The 20,528-nt window shown below is 38.4% G+C and overlaps 1 protein-coding gene across 4 annotated transcripts in view; it reads left to right on the top strand.

Moving 5' to 3' along the window:
* Positions 1-20,528, top strand: part of LOC129451420 (dedicator of cytokinesis protein 9) — a 113,665-nt gene that overhangs the window by 69,218 nt on the left and 23,919 nt on the right. For 2 of the 4 annotated variants that reach the window (XM_055214511.2, XM_055214512.2), the window contains exons 9-32: positions 148-200; positions 631-705; positions 858-998; positions 1,097-1,285; positions 2,758-2,880; positions 5,346-5,428; positions 5,721-5,843; positions 6,014-6,093; positions 6,279-6,466; positions 7,136-7,201; positions 10,438-10,530; positions 10,607-10,730; positions 12,865-12,983; positions 13,075-13,161; positions 14,385-14,471; positions 14,626-14,741; positions 15,987-16,056; positions 16,203-16,325; positions 16,424-16,495; positions 16,578-16,724; positions 17,041-17,124; positions 18,646-18,757; positions 18,846-19,024; positions 19,309-19,434. In XM_055214511.2, coding sequence (XP_055070486.2) covers positions 148-200; positions 631-705; positions 858-998; positions 1,097-1,285; positions 2,758-2,880; positions 5,346-5,428; positions 5,721-5,843; positions 6,014-6,093; positions 6,279-6,466; positions 7,136-7,201; positions 10,438-10,530; positions 10,607-10,730; positions 12,865-12,983; positions 13,075-13,161; positions 14,385-14,471; positions 14,626-14,741; positions 15,987-16,056; positions 16,203-16,325; positions 16,424-16,495; positions 16,578-16,724; positions 17,041-17,124; positions 18,646-18,757; positions 18,846-19,024; positions 19,309-19,434 — 2,660 coding nt within the window. Of the gene's footprint in view, positions 1-147; positions 201-630; positions 706-857; positions 999-1,096; positions 1,286-2,757; positions 2,881-5,345; positions 5,429-5,720; positions 5,844-6,013; positions 6,094-6,278; positions 6,467-7,135; positions 7,202-10,437; positions 10,531-10,606; positions 10,731-12,864; positions 12,984-13,071; positions 13,162-14,384; positions 14,472-14,625; positions 14,742-15,986; positions 16,057-16,202; positions 16,326-16,423; positions 16,496-16,577; positions 16,725-17,040; positions 17,125-18,645; positions 18,758-18,845; positions 19,025-19,308; positions 19,435-20,528 lie in introns of all 4 variants that reach the window. The other 2 variants (XM_055214513.2, XM_055214510.2) reach the window with 1 other exon arrangement.

The raw sequence follows: 20,528 nt of genomic DNA, 5'->3' as shown, positions 1-20,528 counted from the left end.
CCTTCTAAAAATTACACACTGCACCTTTAAACTAACAAACGTGGATTCGGACCATGCGCTTAAATGGTTAAAATAGGGCCCATGGTGTGTATACTCTGATAATGTCTATTACCGTTTTTATGTACTAACGTTCTCTCTCTTGTGTAGATGATGAGCATAGCAGAAGTGATCACTCCTCCAGCAGTATGGATAGTTTTCAGGTATGTCCAAAATGGGTTAGCCTACAGGTTACAACCCTAACGGGACAAAACTGGCAAATCTAAGCAACCCAATATTAAACCTGAACTTATGTTGTCTTCAGGAAATAGCAAAGTTTTTGAGTGGATGTTTTGCCATTAGCAAAAATGAAAGTGTTAATGTAAAAGTAAATAATACACTTTTACGTCTGCTAAATGTATATGTATATTTTCTGCTAAAAGATCATTTACTTCAAAGGGCAACACTAAAGATAATCCTGTGATGGACTGTCTCTTGCTTTTCTCTTTTTTTACTTTGATAATTTATTTGATCTTTGACACAACTAAACTTACCAGCAGCCAAATCAGGAGTGAATGTGAATGTCAACGGATTCAAAGTGGTTTGAATTCAGAGTTGACCGTTTCTCCTGCTCTGCTTTCATGCTTTTTCCAGAGTGCCAGAGACATCGAGAGCAAGATGAGAAATGAGACACGATTGAAACTCTTTACACTGGACCCAGATTTACAGGTACATCCCTAACACAGACGCTGCTCCTGGGAGAAACCAAAAATTACAGATGAATAACCAGCTCTTGTTTCACTGGATATAATAAATGATGAAAACCTTTCCAGAGATGAATCTCACAGACTCTCCTTGTTCTCCTCATCTGTTCTGAGCAGAAACTGGATTTCTCTGGAATCGAGCCTGATGTGAAACCATTCGAGGAAAAGTTTGGGAAGCGGATCTTGGTGAACTGCAACGATCTGTCATTCAACCTCCAGAGCTGTGTGGCAGAAAATGAAGAAGGACCCACTACTAATGTACCACATCTTATTAATGATTGAATTTTCAGCTGCGTCTGATTCTGTTCACGTAATTCATTTCCCCTTTCATCTGTGTGTGCATGTGTGTGTTTCAGGTGGAGCCGTTCTTCGTCTCTTTGTCGTTGTTTGATATTCAGAGCGGTCGTAAGATCTCCTCAGACTTTAACGTGGACATGAATCATCCGTCTGTGAAAGCCATGCTGCCTCCATCAGGAGCGTCCGACAGCCCTCAGGGAGCTCGGTCTTCAGTCACAGCAGATGGCAGTATACAGTATCCACGACAGGTGTGACCACATACACAAAATCACTGTGGAGAGACTACCACTGAAAAGTTATTAATACACAGACATACAGGAAGTCTTGAGTCATTTCCTTTTGTGTAAATGAGCAGGATGTATCCAAAGACCTGAAAATGAATTCCTGTAACAAACCACATTTACAAAAATGCACCTTTTAAATGGCAAAAGAGAAACACAGTGAATAAATAATTAAAACACATCAAAACATTATCTGTCCAACATTACACTCATGACCAGCAAGAAATTACAAACCAATCATTTTTAGGAAGGGTCATGCAATGTGACTAATCAAATCACTTTTCTTGACTGTGTGAGTACATGTAAGTGGGTGATTCTCACGAAAACTTGGTTTTAAAAATGTCAAGCATGAAAATGTAAAAATTGCTTAAATTTACTTTTTTTCCCACCAGACATTGAAAAACAAAGTCTGGAGTAAATGGGAAAATTAATTTAAAAACTTTTACTTATCATTTAACACTTTTTGTAACATAATTAAAAAAATTAGTCCTAAAAAATCTCATTACCGCAACAGTCAGAAAACATCAACACTGACATATTTTCACAATGACATGACAAACTTGAAAGAACATAATTTGGAGATTCTGCACATGCATTTAAATCAAAGTATTATGCTTCTATTAATTAAATTAACATTTAATAAGCATCTGTTGCGGTAATGATAATCAAAATGTCGTGTAAGCATTCTGACAAGACAATATTTCAAATTAACTGTAAAAAAATGATCTTACCTGGTAGCCATCTTGAAGTAACTGGTCCATGTGCTTGGTCACTCAAAATCAAACTTTATTAAAATTCTCTATGTGTGCTTAAACTGTTCTCAAAAAGTGTTGCGGAGGATGAGAACATCCGGCATGGACACATCATTTTCCTAATTTTTCTTCATTATTATTATACATGAATATTCAGTAAATATTTTTTTCAGTCATCTAAAGTAGTCTAGCAAAACATCCATTTATTTTTTTTCTTAATATTTTTGTGTTAATTTGATTAAATTACTACATAACGCATGTTCAAACACAGCCGGACACATTGCGGTAATGAGAATTTCAGCAGAAAATGAGATAAAATTTACAATTATAAATTCTTATGTTGAAATCACACATTTTGCAAGGTAGAACACAGTATTGTGTTAATTCTGATGCTTTTTAATGTTACTATATTACACATTTTAAAGCTAAAATCATTAGTGCCGTGGTGTTTCAATGGTTTTGTCAGAATCACCCAAGTACTTTAACCCTCGTGCATCAGTTTTAAAACCTACACTTGGGTCAAAAATGTTCATGCCCAAAAACAAAATCATAAAATGTCCATGTGGGCAGATGATGGTTAACCAAAATATCTGGTCACACTGGAATATGATGCTTGCTAAACATCTGATTGCATTACACTGCCCTTGACATTACAAACTGATAATAAAATATTTTGTGTGTGTTTAGGGAGTGTTTTCAGTGACCTGTCCACATCCGGACATCTTCCTGGTGGCGCGGATCGAGAAGGTTTTACAGGGTGGAATAACTCATTGTGCTGAACCTTACATGAAAAACTCAGACTCTGCTAAGGTAACACTGCTGCCTGTCTGTGTGTTTGATGCTCTGATCTATATAAATCACTGGATTGCGCATAGAAAGCTAATGTAAGAGCGAGAAGTGAAGCCACCAGAAATGAATTGTTACTTTTGATATTATTTGCAATGTTTATGTTTTAATCAGGCAGGATAAGGAATTTATAGAAAACATTAGGCTTAGTGTGTCTTTTGCATTCTGTTGCAATGACATTGGTGTAATAAAGCAATAAGCCCCGCGAAGCAGTGGGTTACCAGTGCATTTTATAACAGCTAAGGGGCGTTGTTAGGTATGACGCGAAGCAGAGTGCCTAAAACCCCCTTGGCTGTTATAAAATGCACTGTAACCCCACTGCTTCGCGGGGCTTAGTGCTTTTATAAAACAGTTACTTCATATGGATACCAGGGTTTCATAAAATAAAACACAAATAAGTTGTAATTTTATTAGTACATATATTATTCTTCCACCAAACAAAGTAGTTCCTCAGAATCAAGTGTGGCTGAAACAGAGCGCAGTTCACAACCAACACAGACGCAGCAAAGACACAATGAAAATATAATTAAAGACTGTGGTGTTTATTTTAATAAATCAACATTCATCTAATTGAACTTACACATTAACATTTATATCGTGGAACTGTTGAAGTGATGATCAAATATGATTGGAAGCGTACTTAACTCTTTCCCGTCAGTGTTTTTTTTTTAAGTTGCCACCCAGTTTTAGTTAAATGCCTTCCAGAAAAATGATCTCAGGGAGATCAATAAACATAAATAAACATAAAATATATCAAATAAAAGAAGAGACCCCCGCTTTCAAACAAACAAAAAATGTTTCATCCTACCTTCATTTGTCCTCTTATCACCTCTCAAATTTTCAGCTAAATGCTAAGATAATTCCATTTTTGTGAATAACTTTTCTAAGAGATCAGATTTTGAGTGAATGCGTCAGTGTTTAAGTTGGGTAAGATCGCCATCTAGTGGATAATAGCGGGAAATACGGATTTGATTTATAGACTCCTCAGGGAGCGTTTTCTCTTTATTGATTAGATGACTCAACAATATTTATTGACATTTATCTGGATATCGCCATTAATTGTGCAATTGTAGAAAAATAAAAAATATAAAGACTGTGGTGTTTATTTTCAGAAATCAGTACGCAGCAACAGTCGCGCAGTGATACTTCTGTAATGCGGTCTAAACCGTGGGGTTATCGGGGTATTTTATCACAGCTTAGAACGCGTTTCAGAATGAAGGACGAGGTCGGGTCGTTTTATAAAGAAAGTTTTATGACATTAACCCCTTCAGACCCTGCATCCACTGAAATGGACATCACATATTTTGTGGTTCAAACTAATAAAAATGCAATTAACCAATTAAAATTAGGGAAAAATCAGGTCTGAAGCAAAGGTCAGCGTTATTTCTCTGTATAAGTTGTAAAGTAAAGAAGACTTATATTCTATGGCTATAAGCATAGTGGCATTAAAATTGGTGGTTGTTTTATATTACTGAATCAAATTTTAGTTTAACCATGGTTTAAAACGTTATTTTAAAGGGGACATATCATAAAATCTGACTTTTTCCATGTTTAAGTGCTATAATCGGGTCCCCAGTGTTTCTACCAACTTAAAAAATGTGAAAAAGAACAACCAATTGACTTAGTTTTGGTAAACTATTCTTTGCAAACATTTGAAAAAATAGGTAATTGAAATTTGGCTCCTCTTGTGATGTCAGATGGGGATCTTATTATGATAATCCCGCCCCTTAATCTGCACTATCCAACCCCAGCACTGCCATTTAGGTCTGATAGAGAGAGAGAGAGAGAGGCAGAGAGAAAGAGAGACAGAGAGAGAGAGAGAGACAGAGAGATAGATAGATATATATATATATAGAGAGAGAGAGAAAATAATTACCAGCACAAATGAGTTTCAATTTCAACAAACCACCATTATGGCGATCAGTGTTTGCATTTCATCAGCTCATTTGCATTTTAAAACACACACCCAAAAAAGTAATATTTTTGCTCACACCTACAAAGTGGCAATTTTAACATGCTATAATGAATTATCTATCTTAAAAGTCTTGTGAAATGCCCCCTTAACTGTTCCAAAATACATGTTATTAAAGGCGGGGTGCATGATTTTTGAAAAACACTTTGGAAAAGGGAGTCGGGCAGAGACCCAAAACACACTTGTAGCCAATCAGCAGTAAGCGCCGTGTCTACTAACTGACATCATTGCCTGGGTTGCGTATGTGTGGGGCGGGTCTATCAAAAGAAGGTCCAGATTTTATTGGGGTAGCCCAATACGCATTATACTCAGTTATGGTGACTAAAGAGATCATTTTATTCTGGGTGTAATATTGTTTAAATGATGTGAGATGTCATTTGAAATTATACACTTTACAAACATCATAACAGAAATGATGAAAGCTTTAATAATATTATTTTCTCTGGTGTCTCCTCAGAGCGCTCAGAAGGTTTTGAAGAACGCTAAGATGGCCTGCAGTCGGCTGGGTCAGTACCGCATGCCATTCGCATGGGCTGCTAGGTGAGATTTCATGAGAATGTTGTTTCGCAAACTAATTCACTACAGGACTTATGCACGTCACATCTGCTAACACATTGCTGTCGCAGATGAGCTACAGGAACACTCCTTTTGTGTTTTGTTCTGGTAAACGGGTGTTCATTTATGTTTCTCTTTCCATCGGGACATTACATATGTTGCTCCGCAGGAAGTGTGTGCGTTTATGTGTCTACTATTATCTCTCTTGCCCAGATGGAAAATTGCACAACACATCAGTCGGAAAGCTTTGTTCATCTGCGTGTCATCTCTTTCTCAGGCCTTTGTTTAAGGACACCTCTGGGACGGTGGATAAGGTCGCTCGATTCTCCGCTCTCTACAGACAGGACAGCAACAAGCTCTCCAATGAGGACATGTTCAAACTCCTCGCAGACTTCCGCAAGTCAGTCGCTCCTCACGCCATCCAATAATAATAACTGTATTTACACAGTGTTAAATATTTCAGGTGTTTGTGAAATGTCCTGGCATTTTCTCTGTGTCGAAATGCAATAGTCTCTGTCGAGCACTCACACTTGTTTATTTTCCCTCCTCTGTGTTTGTATCGTGTCTCAGGCCAGAGAAGATGGCCAAGCTGCCGGTGATTCTGGGTAATTTGGATGTTACGGTGGATAATGTTGCACCAGATCTGACCAGTAAGAACACACTTACTGTAAATACACACACATACACCTGCAAATACAAATACTGTATTCTGCTAAACTCTCATGCTGCAGAATGGAGACTCCAGTTGTTATTTATTATGTTTTGATTGGTTGACTGAGGTCACTTGCTTCTCACTAATTGGCTGCTCTTTGATCTCTTTCCTGCGTTTGTGTAGATTGTGTCACCTCCTCCTATCTTCCTCTCCGTCAAACTGATGGTGTAGACCGGGGTAAGGTGGCGTTTGAGGTTGAGGAGTTTGTGCCGTCCATTGCCAGATTTTCTCAGCCCTTCACAACTTACAACAACCACCTGTACGTTTATCCACGACAGCTGAAATATGACAGCCAGAAAACGTTCACCAAGGTAAAACAACACTCAACAACTCTGAATTCATTAAGGCCTATTCAAACACATTAAATTAAATGATAGCGTGTAAAACCAGTGAGTGTGTTGTTCCCGCTCCCTGGGATGCAGGAAATTTTAGAGACATTATTTAAAGGTCGAAAAACTACATAGTGTTGCTTTAATGGCATCAGTTTTAAGAAGGTTGTGGTCCTAACAGTATTGCCCGTTGAGTAAATCAGCTTATTGTTTTGTCCACAAATCAAGTGGCTTGTCATAAATGAGTAAAAAATGAAGAAATAAATAAATGAGTAAATTATTGCCCTGCCCCCAAACACTTTTGTGTATCTGCAATCTCTCAATAGGGTATATCCCCCAACACTATTGAAATCTATGCTTACACATTCCTGGCTCATATTGGATCTATGCCACATGAAAGAAAAAATCTGAATTGAGTCACTTTAAACATGCATTGTAAATGCGGCATAGACAGCGTTTACTACCTGCCATACACACTACTCCAGAGTTTTTGATCTTTGTAAATGCTGCAGACCCAGTTGTAGTTGGGGTTGCACTGCAGTTTAGACGGACCTACTCTAAATACAGACATGTGCACTAATGTAAGCAGGGCCTAAAGCTTTTAAGGTGGGTCGGTTGAGTGTGTTTCATATTTTGCTCTTGTGTCTTCAGGCCAGAAACATTGCTCTGTGTATTGAATTCAGAGACTCTGATGAAGAGGACGCACAACCACTACAGGTATACACACACACACACACACACACACACACACACACACACACACACACACACACACACACACACACACTTAACATATTAAACATTTATCAATAATAAACCTAAATATAAACTATACAGTATAGTAACAGTTAAAATGTAAGAATCACTTTCTTTATTTCTCTTTTTTTTATTTAAACCATGTGACACAGAATAACACAAATGTAACAGTGGGAAATCCTAAATAAATTGAAAGGTTATATTTATTTGGTTATATTTTAGTTATATTTGATTATCTTCAGTGTTTTTGTCTAGAAATTTGTCTAGGGTTTTACTCTGTAATGATTAGTGATTCATTAGGTTCATTATCTATTTTGGATTCCTAAGATTTTTCTTCATTTCTCAGTCCAAGTCTTCTATTTAATAAAAAATAAATAAACAAAATATTAATTTTATAATTAATTAAATAATGCCACATTTATATTTTTCTACACATTACTCATTTGAAACATTCAGACATGCACTTTCAGATGAAAAGGTTTTCAGGATCATGACAAACATTTCAGTTAAGTTATTATAAACTTTTGACTGGTAGTGTATAATAATAGGGCTGGGCGATTCGTCCCCATAAAAAAATCTTAGATTTTTTAATAAAAAACTCGATTTACGATTCGAATCGATTTTTTTTCCCCGCCCCCATTTAAAACAAAATAATTGCAAACTGTATATATTTTTAAAATACATATTTATTATATTTAATTAAAATGCATCAACAAAAAATTGGGAAGGAAGGAAGATTTGGAGGATGCAAAATGTATGTTTCCCACATATCTGAAATTTACTTGTGGTGGTAGCTGGTGAAAAGGGCAATCATTATAATCCTCCGACAAAAAATGGTCTACTATACATGTGACACAAAACTAATAATGTGTGACACAACACAATACTTTGAATTATTGAACATTAATATTAATTTCACATTATAGTTCATTAATCTAACCACCCCAAACTTTCTTTGCCATAAGCTGACACTGTTTGTCAAAGCACCACAAAAACACTTACTGTTTTTGCACTGATATATGAAGCAATTAGACCCCTTTTATCAAACTCAATATAATACTATACTATGTACAGTATATTAATAGACAGTGCAGGTTTATAGATTATAAATGTGACTGATGTTATAATGGTAATCATTTCTAGTTGATTAGATAGGCACTTTTACTGCTTCTGCTTTCTATTTCTCTTTTGCCGATTAAAATAGCTTAATCCACTCATTATTTCAGATTTAAAAGTCTACTTGCTGTCCCGGTGACAGTTGTTATCACCATAGAAACCGGAGGCACGCTGAAACTGCACTCGAGCTTTAGCGCGGTAGCGCTTACGGCCGTTCTCCGATCGACTCTGGTTTTACACACATTAATCATACTTGGGACCCAAAGTAATAAACTAGGACCGACCCAGACCAGACTGACATTTCAAATATAAACCCGGAACTGTACGGGTCCTCTCAGTGAAGAAAGACCTCTAACGTTAATGGTAAAACTCTGCTCAAGTTCAGAAACATGAAAGGATACAATGTGACACTGAGGTTGCTTCGCATCGCACCCAATTCATTGAGAAACAAAGAGCACGTGAACGCACACTCAACGGGAGAGACGTGCTTGCACGCAAAATGAAGCCAACTTGGATGCTATAAACACATATGCACATAAGCATATGCGACCATTTTGGTCGGAGTGTAGTTCCCTGGCTGCTCAGTTACCTCAGTATGTGCTGCAGTTGATCCAGATTGCCGCGCTGGATGATGAGTTTATGACGCGCTGGATGATGAGTTTATGACGCGTGCATCTTCACGGGCTCTCTCAACAAAACACGGGTCATCCAGTTGAGTTCAGAAAATACGGAAATTCTTAGTGATTTTTTTCCTGGGCGGGTCGCAATTTACCTGGGCGGAATGCCCAATAGAGCCTATGTTTGGGAAACACTGTAGCCTATGTACTGCGCTATACTGCAGAGGGGGAGAAAAAAATCTAAAAAAAATCGATTTTTTTAAAAATATGAATCGATTTGACCTACCAACTCGATTTTAAAATCAAATCGATTTTTTTCCCAGCCCTATATAATAATAATAAAAATAAAGTTAAAAAAGTAGGGGTGAGTGGGGCACAAACCAACGCGGTGGTAATTGAAACACAGCAACTTTACATATTTCTACAGGGCCAGGCAATCTGTGATTTTGGTCTTTTTCTCTTACTGTCAAAAGATCTCCTGTGGATTTGTGAAAAGTTTTGGTTAAAGAGCCACACAGATCCAAAATGTAAAATGACTTGTATTGCAGTGTGTCATGTAGCTGTAAACAATGTGCAAAGTAGTTGAACCAAAAAGTGCACGATTAATAAAGTGATTGGCTTCTAAAGTAGGGAGTCGACTCTGAATCGCTGAAACGAGTCGTCATATGGATTGAATCTCCTGCCTGTTGCATAATAATCTCCGCCTACAGCCTCGCCCGGGAGAAACGAAAACTATGACCTGCCCACACAGACACTTCAGCTAGTTAGTGTGTAAACATCATATCACCCTGTGTTTGCAGTTTGTGTTGTTTTCACTACCAAAGAATGAAGATATGAAGAATCAGTGGTTAAAATTACTTTTTCAAGGAGAAAAGATACCCATATGGTTCAGTACCCACTTTATTTGGAACAACATGCATCTCCTAATGGATGAATGTGTGGATATCTATCTATTATAGGCAGATATATAAACAATATCCACCAACAAACTAAACAAAATTTTCTAGCGTGTGTTACAACAAACTCTCTGTTTGTTTCAATGAACCCACCTATGGGGTAACGTTTGCACTCCTGTCACTTTCTGTGTAATTGTACGATAACGGTAGGTCCCACAAACAAACTTAAAGTGTTCATTTGTAGCAGAGGTGTGTGTGTGTTAATTGTGTAATAAAATTATTCATCGAACTTAAATATTTTTTTAATGATCGAGCCAAAGCCAAAAAGCATTACTTTGTGCCCTGCACTCCCCTAATATTATTTTAATAGCATATCGTATAAACTTTAGATGATATTGTAGGTGTATGGACACATTATTAAAGAAGACATTCAGCAGATGTGTGGTCACAAATTTGAGTTTTTCAGCATTTTACATCTTTCAACATCCAATCAAAATTTAGAATACATTTTATAAATATTGACATATTCCAGTATTATATTGAACACATTGTATTGTTTTTTCATCAGTGTATTTATGGGCGTCCAGGAGGACCTCTGTTCTGTAAGAGAATGTTTGCTGCTGTTCTCCATCACCAGCAGAACCCAGAGTTTTATGATGAGGTAAGATGTTTCTCTCTCTCTTTCGCTCACTCTCGCTCGCTCTCTGTGTTTTAATAAATGTTTTTCATCTGTTCAGTTTAAGATCGAGTTGCCGGCTCAGCTGACAGACAAACATCATCTTCTCTTTACGCTCTATCACATCAGCTGTGAAAGCAACAGTAAAGCCAGCACGAAGAGACGAGAGCAGATCGAGACACAAGGTGTGAAACCTCATTCATGAAGCTGCTTGTAAACCTCTGCATATGTTTTACTCGGTTAAAGACATTTGTGTGCTACACAATAGAGATCAACGTATTACAAGAACTGATGCTGGGACTACAGAACCACTCTTTTTCAGTGATCATCTGAATGCCTTTCATTGGTCAAATGGTTAGGATCACTTACAGTGCTTTTCCATTGCATAGTACCCGGGTCAGGTCGTGTCAGCTCACCTTACTTTGGCTTGGTTAGCTTTTCCATTGAGTTTAGTACCACTTCAGAGTGGGAGGGATTATAGGAATATCGTTACATTTGCGCTTCCTACTGCTGTACAAAAAGTGGAAGCAAGCATTTTTGGAATGCAGTGTTTCCAATACATTTATTTATTTGTCAGTCCGCCACAAAAACAATATCGACCAACCACATATAAATGTTTGCACATCACGTTTATTACTATACACAACTCTCACATGAGAGTTTCTGTACAAACATTCGTGGTGTCAGTCGACGCGCTCCACTGAACCTCATTTAAGTTGCAAAAATGCCGTGCATGCATGCGGACGTACGCATCGCGGATGTGCCGCTGCACAGATGACAACATGTTTGCTCTCGACAGAGCACACACAAACGGAAAACTAATCTTGCGTTTAGCAATGACACTGGTAGTGACGATTGTCTCAGACCAATCAGTGATCTACAGTGTTTTCACCTAAAATTTTAGTATCACCTCAGCTCGCTTGGAACCCCAACTGAGGTGGTACGAAAAAAAAAACGATTGGGTACTACGTACTGTACCCAGTGGAAAACCCCCCAAAAGTAAGCTGACCTAACCTGACCCGTGGGGTACACAGTGCCATTACTGACCAGCACTGGTAAAGTTAACAGGTACAATGTGAGACAATGGTGTACATCACGGCTAGTTAATTGGCAGCCCTCAGGCCAAATGCGGCCCTCCAATCATCTTTATCCGGCCCGCCGGTCATCAATATCAGCGTGGTTACTTTTACCTTTCAACTGTACATGACAAATGACGGCCAATAAACTGGAAAGAGTCGGAATGCGATGGATGTGTGCCAACCATCTGCGGGTGCGTAATTTTCAGATCCAATTTGAGCTTTGGGTGCATTCAAAAAATGTTAAGTTGTGGGACTGGTGTAGTCGCATGTGACACGTCGACCGGAAGTGATGTAATTCAGTGTTTTCCAATCAAAACACTGTGTGCAAGGTGAAAATTATAGATTTTTTTGTTTAACTTTATCAGTTACACTTGAATCCTTTAACAACCATTGATTACTGATAAGTAAATTATTAAGTACAAATATATTCGTAGATTGGAGGCTCTTGCATTGGAATGAGCTTCTTTCAAAACGACTGCCACTAGGGGCGAACTCCGACCAAATGTAGTGTACAATGGAAAGGCGGATTAGCCTATACAGTATATATGTAGAGTTTGATTCCTAAACGGCATTTAAAAAAAATGAGTTACCACCAAAATCAGTATTGTATCAGGTCAGTATTAAAAAGTAAGTTGTTAATTTACTTTTAAATAACGCTATGTTATTCTATCATTTTTTCTCCCTTTTTTTCAAAAACACGATAAACATCAGTCCTCCTTCTCTGCAGAATGCCATAAATCCACTCACAACTATTACAAATCATAATAAAATACAGTATATTAGGTTAAAATAGGGGTAAAACTTTGGCCCGCATCATATTTAAATGTATAATAATAATAATATATGATATTATATATAGTTGTTATAATATTAGTTGTAACATTAAAGGCAGGGTGCACACATGCACTCAACAGACACGTCTGCCCAATCCTCAATGGCAATGGTTTTAATGTCAGGTAGTTTGGGATTACAATTAAACTTTGACAAGATATTCTCTTGTAAAAAAATGTTTGTATTTCTAAATGTCTTTTTTCTGCATATTTCTATAAAAATATATTTTGGTGGGTCCTGAGATAGATTATACCTGTATAAGTGGCCAACGTAATGGGGGGGTAATGTTGGAGTTGGGAAATTTTCTCTTATTTTCAGATCAATGTTGACAAGTATGGGCTGACTGAACCATTATCATTATTACTGTTTTATACTCATTGAATCATTTATGGGGTTTTTTTGTGTGTAGTGGGTTACGCCTGGCTACCCCTGCTGAAGGACGGCAGAGTAATGGTGAATGAACAGCAGATCGCGGTGGCCGCAAACCTTCCTGCCGGATACCTGAGTTATCATGACAACAACGGCAAGGTAAGAGAGGGACGAGGGGTTTATACAGGACTAGTTCATCCTAACCTAACAGTTATTATAATTCTTACATCCTCATGTTGTGTTACAGCAGCACACGGGTCAAGAGCTGAAGTGGGTGGATGGGGGGAAACCACTGCTGAAAATCTCTACACAACTGGCGTCTACTGTTTACACACAGGTACACACACACACACACACACATACAAATCTATTCTATATGCTATGTAAGGAATAATTGATGACAGGCCATTGAATTATTAGAACATAATGCACACCCAAGGTGGCGTTGTGTCGTTACCGCATGTGTGCGTATTTTAAATAATTCAAAGGACAGGAGTCCATTATTTTGCTTATACCACGGTTACAACAAACTTTGGTGGTTATTTTAAGACGTTTTTCAGAAAAATATATAAATTATTTTTATATAAATATATAAATAAAATAAACTTAAAATTGAAACACATATCACACACAAAGACAAAAGATCAGTGCAATAAAGTGGAAATTCATACAAAAGATGATTTTAATAGTACGTTCACATTATAACGATAACTATAACGTAAACTATAACGATAACCATATTAGCATCAACATCACCGGACGATACCTTCAATGGCATTACCTCAAATTGAGTATTTCCTGCAATAAAAAATTGTTTACATGTCATTAAATGTATAAATATGCTGTACTTGTTGCATTTACACAGCATGTAACCCGCAGCTGCATTTCGCGTAACCTTAAACAGTGAATCTAGTTTGTGTAATCTAACATTAATATCTTCCCTTTGGGCGTAGTCAATGTGGTAGGGAAAAACATTACGTAGTCAATTTCACAGTAACTTCATCAGTGCTGGATACCTGAGGTCATTTTGTGTTATAGACTTCAGCAATGAGCTCCTCCACTGTCACTTAAAATTCAAATAGATGTGATTGGCTGTCAATAATTTATCGTTCATCAGGTGGGAATGGGGCAAATCGCTCAGAAAGTGATTCCAACGATATCGCCTATTGTATCTTTATCGTTGTAGTTCATCGTATCTTTATCGTTATACATTGTATCTATATCGCTATTGTTTAATATAAAATTATTTTTAAAACTATATTTTTATATAGTTATCTCATCAATTAAGAGAAAACGCTTCCCTGCTAATGACAAGTTTTTACGGTAATCTATATTTCCGCTATTTTCCACTAGGTGGTGCTCTTACCCAGCTTATAAAACACTGAAGCATCCATTGATCCAAAAACAGTAAAAACTTTTAAATATTTGCGAGGTACATATAAAGATAGCATGAAACGTTTGTTTATTTAATTTGATAAAATGTATGTTTATATATTTTTTACATTTATTGACAGAAATTAATTGTTTGTTCATTAGAAATGTTGATTATTTTATCCTCAGGATCAACACCTGGACAACTTCTTTCATCACTGTGAAAGTATTGCAGTCACGGGCCAATCAGGAGGCGAGCTGGTCAAATACTTAAAGGTACAGTGTGTGTCTGTGTTTCACATCTGTCTCACTATGAGATCACAGCACTAAAACAGATGTCAACAATGTAATGATTTATTGTGTGTTAGGATGAATTCACTCTCTTTTTCTCTGTTCTCTCTCTCTTTCTCTCTCTCTTTCTCTCTCTCAGAGTCTGCATGCCATGGAGGCTCACGTGATGGTGAAGTTTCTCCCCACTATTCTGAATCAGTTGTTTCGTGTGCTGATCATCAGTAGTCAGGAAGATGTTGCTGTTAATGTCACCAGGTCTGCTGTAATGCCTGACATCACCTCCTCTCATTCTCTCCTCTCATCTCTTGTTCTATTCTGTCTTTCCTTTGATCCACTTCTCTAAGGTTTGTTTATACTCGCGCTTTGCTACGCACCGCAAGCCTCTGCTGACCGCCCGTGCCCCTCAACATACAGATGAGGTGTTTATAGTTAACGTGCTCGCTATTTCACTATTCTTTGAAACAACAGGGGGCGACTCCAGTAATTGAGTCCAAAACCAACACAAAGAGGAGGATAGAAGTCGTCGTTCACTGAAACAACACTGGTACCTTGCTGGTACTTGAAATATCAGAGCCTGATATATAAATATGAGAACATGAATAAAACAACAATCTCTTAAATATGTCTATATTAAACATTAACATTTTATTAATGTTTTTACTAAACAAACAATACAGAAATGTCATGGTCTGTATTTTATTCCTCATCCATTGGTACATTTAATACAAATATAAGCCAAAAATTCTGAATCATATGTAAAAGAATTTGTGTTTTAAATGGCAAAGTTTTCATACTTTACTTTAATGGGACAATAAGTAGGATTTACCCCCATCTAGTGGTTGAATTGTATTTTGCATTCAAACGAGTAGTGCTCTCTACCGCCTAGCTTTTCCAAATGTGTGTTGCAACTATGGTAGCCGTTATATAATCACTGATCTCCTTGTCCGTTTCAGGTAGTTCATGTGTTCTGAATGAAAACTCCTTGTGGAAACGTGTTGGTAGGCAAGTGTTTTTTGTCCCTTTCTGCTATTATAGTTTATCAATACGGCGGAACGACATGAAAGCCTCCTTGGACTTACCGGTTCAATGTAAGTAAAGAGAAGAAATTCTAAGCTTACAAAGAAAGTCAGATCATTGGCAGAGGTCATTTCACAACAATGAGGACATATTTATGAATAAAGACATTGATTTTGACTAATAAAATACCTAAAAAAATACACATTGTCCATTTAAGAGTGTCAGTTAAATAGTATGTGCAAACTAAGGTTTGTTTTGCATGGGTCGAGCAAAGCAATCCGTCACAAACTTGTCTTACACACCTCCACGCGAAATGAGGTCTCGCACACCCAACACGCACGACCGCCCACTGCGCATTGACATCATTTTTGTGGCACGCTCATGCGGATGCGTAGAGTATAGACAAGGCCTAATCCTCTGCTCCTCTCCTTTCTTGTCTCTTGTCCTCCTCTCATGTGTTTTGCTCTTTTTTTGTCACTTCAGGGTGATGATCCATATCGTGGCTCAGTGTCATGAAGAGGGTTTGGAGCGTTTTTTGCGTTCCTATGTAAAGGTGAGTAGTGTTACATTCTGTGATGTTGGAAATGTTACAAAAGGATCGATTGAGGTTGAAATATCGATCTAATATTGTCTTCATTAAATACCAAATGTGTGATCAGTCGTTGAGTAATGGGACATTTATTGTGTTTATGTGTTAAGTATGTACTGAAGGCTGAGACCAATCTAACCGACTGTAAAACCCTTCACGAGGAGCTGACCAAAGCCATGACTACCATCCTCAAACCCTCAACTGATTTCCTCACCAGTAATAAACTGATGAAGGTGTGAAGATAGGCTTCAGTTCTGCACTACATCATCTTTTAAAGTTTTAGATCGATGATGTATAGATGTATTAACAGCAATCTGCTCTCGTCCTGCAGTACTCCTGGTATTTTTTCGAAGTTTTAGTAAAGTCTATGGCTCAGTATCTGATCGAGACCGGCAAGGTTAAGGTGAGTAAACCGATTACGCTATTGCATTCGAACTGCTGTACTGAATGACCATTAAATGTTTTGTCCTTTGACCCCTGACAAGATGTCCAGAAACCAGCGTTTCTCTGTTTCGTTCTGTCACGCTGTGGAGACTTTAGTGACCATGCTGATGCCTCACATCACTCAGAAATACAAAGACAATCTAGATGCCACGCGAAACGCCAATCACAGCCTTGCTGTTTTTATTAAGGTGAGCAATGCCCGCCTCCTGTGATTGACAGCTCAAATCAGCCAATCCTGGACACATTTGGTAAAAGTAGAACATTCATACTCCTAAAAGTTGGACATAATCTGTCACATGCTATCTTGAATCAGAGAAACTAAGGATGCACAATATATCAGTGATTATACTCTTTACTATTTTACATGTCAGATACTTGACCAGAGCTTTCCTGTCAATGATGTTTATCAGATAATAATAATATAAATGTATAATGTTGACCATTACAGAAGTTATCATCCATAACATCTGATGTCTTATTCCATGTGGGCTTTGTTTTCTCTAGCGCTGTTTTACCTTCATGGACAGAGGGTTCGTCTTTAAACAAATCAACAACTACTTTAACTGCTTCATGCCTGGAGACTCAAAGGTAATTCTGTCCTTTTGTAGATACACACATGCCACATTCGCACATGCACACACATACATCAACACATGCACACACAGACACACACGCACGCACGCACGCACGCATACACACACACACGCACACACACATAGATACACACATACACGCACGCATGCATGCATGCACACACACACTCACGCACACACACCGACACACACACACACACAGATACACACACACAAACACGCAAACACCCACTCATGTGCACACGCACGCATGCACACACACAAGCACACACAAACACACATGTACACACTTATGCGCACACACACACACACTCACTCACGCACACACACATGCATACACACGCACGCGTACACACACACACACTCACGCACGCGTACACACACACACACATAGATACACACATACACGCACGCATGCATGCACACACACACTCACGCACACACACCGACACACACACACACACACAGATACACACACAAACATGCGAACACCCACTCATTTGCACACGCACACACACACACGCACACACACACACACACACACACACACACACACACACACACACTCACGCACGCAAACACACATGTACACACACACACACACACCCTCGTACACACACGCACACACTTGTGCACACACAAACACACATGTACACACTTATGCGCACACACACACACACTCACTCACGCACACACACATGCATACACACGCACGCGTACACACACACACACTCACGCACGCGTACACACACACACACATAGATACACACATACACGCACGCATGCATGCACACACACACTCACGCACACACACCGACACACACACACACAGATACACACACACAAACACGCGAACACCCACTCATGTGCACACACACACACACACACACACACACACACACACTCACTCACGCACACACGCATGTACACACACACACACACACACACACCCTCGTACACACACGCACACACTTGTTCACACACACACACACACACTCACGCACACACATGCACGCACGCACACACACATACATCACAAACACACATGCATAAACGTGCACACACACCCACACACACTTGTGCACCCACATACACACGCACACACTCACGCACACACACAAACACACATGAACGTGCACACACTTTTACACACACGCGCACACTAACGCACGCGCACAAACACACATGCACGCACACACACACACTTGTGCACCCATGTACACACACTCACACGCACACACACACACACACACACACACACATACAAACACACATACAAACACACATGCACGCACACACACATACATCACAAACATGCATACATGTGCGCACACACGCGCGCGCACACACACACACACTTGTGCACACACGTACACGCACGTTTATGTGGTCAAAATGTTCATGGAGATTTTCATGGTGTTCAGTCTCTCTCTCTCTCTCTCTCTCTCTCTCTCTCTCTCTCTCTCTCTCTCTCTCTCTCTCTCTCTCTCTCTCTCTTTCTGTGTCTCACTCTTAGACTCTGTATGAGTTTAAGTTTGAGTTTCTTAGGGTGGTCTGTAATCATGAGCACTACGTCCCGCTCAACCTGCCCATGCCGTTTGGGAAAGGACGGATCCAGCGCTTTCAAGGTGAGAGTCTAACTGTTATCATTACTGAATAAAGAGACCTGTACTATACTTACAGTATTCATTCTCCCTCTCTCCGTGTGTGTGTCAGATCTTCAGCTGGATTACACACTCACAGAGGATTTCTGTAGGAATCACTTCCTGGTTGGGCTCTTACTAAGAGAAGTGAGTGGAGCTCTACAGGAGTTCAGAGACATTCGTCAGATTGCTATACAGGTGCTGAAGAACCTGATGATCAAACACGCCTTTGATGATCGCTACGCCTCTAAGGTTAGCTGCAGATGTTTATGTTTACTGTACTCTATCTATCTAATATCTAAGAAGATGTTAACCAATAATTGTGAATGTTATTGATGTCTAAAGAGCTCAACAACAGCACGTTTCTCTAACAGTGTGATTTTAACTTCTTACATTCATTTGTTTTTGCATTTAAAAAAAAAGAATAAAAATAAAGCTGTGGAGAAAAAAAGGCTGATTATAAACAACGGATGTATTCTCACCTACTTTATACAGTCTGAGCAGAATGTGAACAGGTGATTTGTCTTTCTTTTTAGGCTCAACAGGCTCGCTTGGCTACGCTGTACCTGCCTCTGTTCAGTCTGATGCTGGAGAACGTTCACAGACTCAACATCACAGACACGACGACGACAACGACTCCTGTTACAAACCACACTAATGGTGTAAGACTGCCACCTACAGGATGACTTCATGCTCTGCAGCATATACAGCTGCACAACATTTCATACACCCCATGTCATTTTGTGTACAGTAACTACTCAAACAATGTAACTTTAGAAAATAGTAAGGCTTTATCCTAAATCAATCAGATTGTACATCACAATAAAGCATGGATCATTTCAATAAGAGCTGCAACAACTAATCATAAAAATAATAATATTTTATAATAATTGATTATGAAATTCGTTGTCCCCTTACAGGACAAAAAGCGCAAAAGAACGCTGTTAATAAAGGTTTCAATTCGTCCTTTAATATAAGTGAGTTTGTATTTGTTAAATTGTTGTAGGTCAGGTGTTCATACAAATATTATTGAACCACAAGCATCTGTTTTAAAGTAAGGGGGGAATCCAAGTTTTTATTACTGTAACAACACTTATCACTTTTATATCATATGGCTTATTTATTTTGTTAATAACGAATAATGTTAATTCTCATCAAGTTCTAAAGTTGAAGATTAAAATGAGTTTATTAATCTGTGGCAAAATGTATTCAACAGCACATCCCTGAAGACTCAATATGTTTTGTTTATTATTATTTTGACATTTAACTCTTTCCCTGCCAGCGTTTTTTTTAAGTTGCCAGCCAGCGTAAGCATTTTTCATGATTTCACAAAAGTTTAATTCCTTCCAGAAAGTGTTCTTCTTAAAATATAGAAACATACAATATACCAAATGAAAAAACAGTTTCATCCTACCTTCACCTCTTTTAATCAACTCTCATATGGGTAGGTTTCTTCAAAAATACAAAATTTTGAGCAAAAAGCTGAGATAACTGCATTTTTGTGAAGGACTTTTGATAGAGATCAGATTCAGAGCCATCCTCAAAACTTACATGGACATACAGCTGTTTACCCAAGAGCGATACTTCTGGGTTTTATAAGTTACGCCACCTGGTGGATAATAGCAGTATTGCGGAAATACTCGTCATTGGCAGGGAAGCGTTTTCTCTTAATTGACGAGTTAACTTGTCAATGGCGTGGAAAGAGTTAAAGATGTTTTACTAGCTGCACAAACTTCTTTTTATTTAAGGCTTAAAT

Source organism: Misgurnus anguillicaudatus, chromosome 17, assembly GCF_027580225.2.
Source record: "Misgurnus anguillicaudatus chromosome 17, ASM2758022v2, whole genome shotgun sequence".
Classification (NCBI taxonomy): Eukaryota; Metazoa; Chordata; class Actinopteri; order Cypriniformes; family Cobitidae; genus Misgurnus; species Misgurnus anguillicaudatus.
Note: the sequence above shows the minus strand (reverse complement) of the source record. Positions and strands in the feature narration are given on the sequence as shown.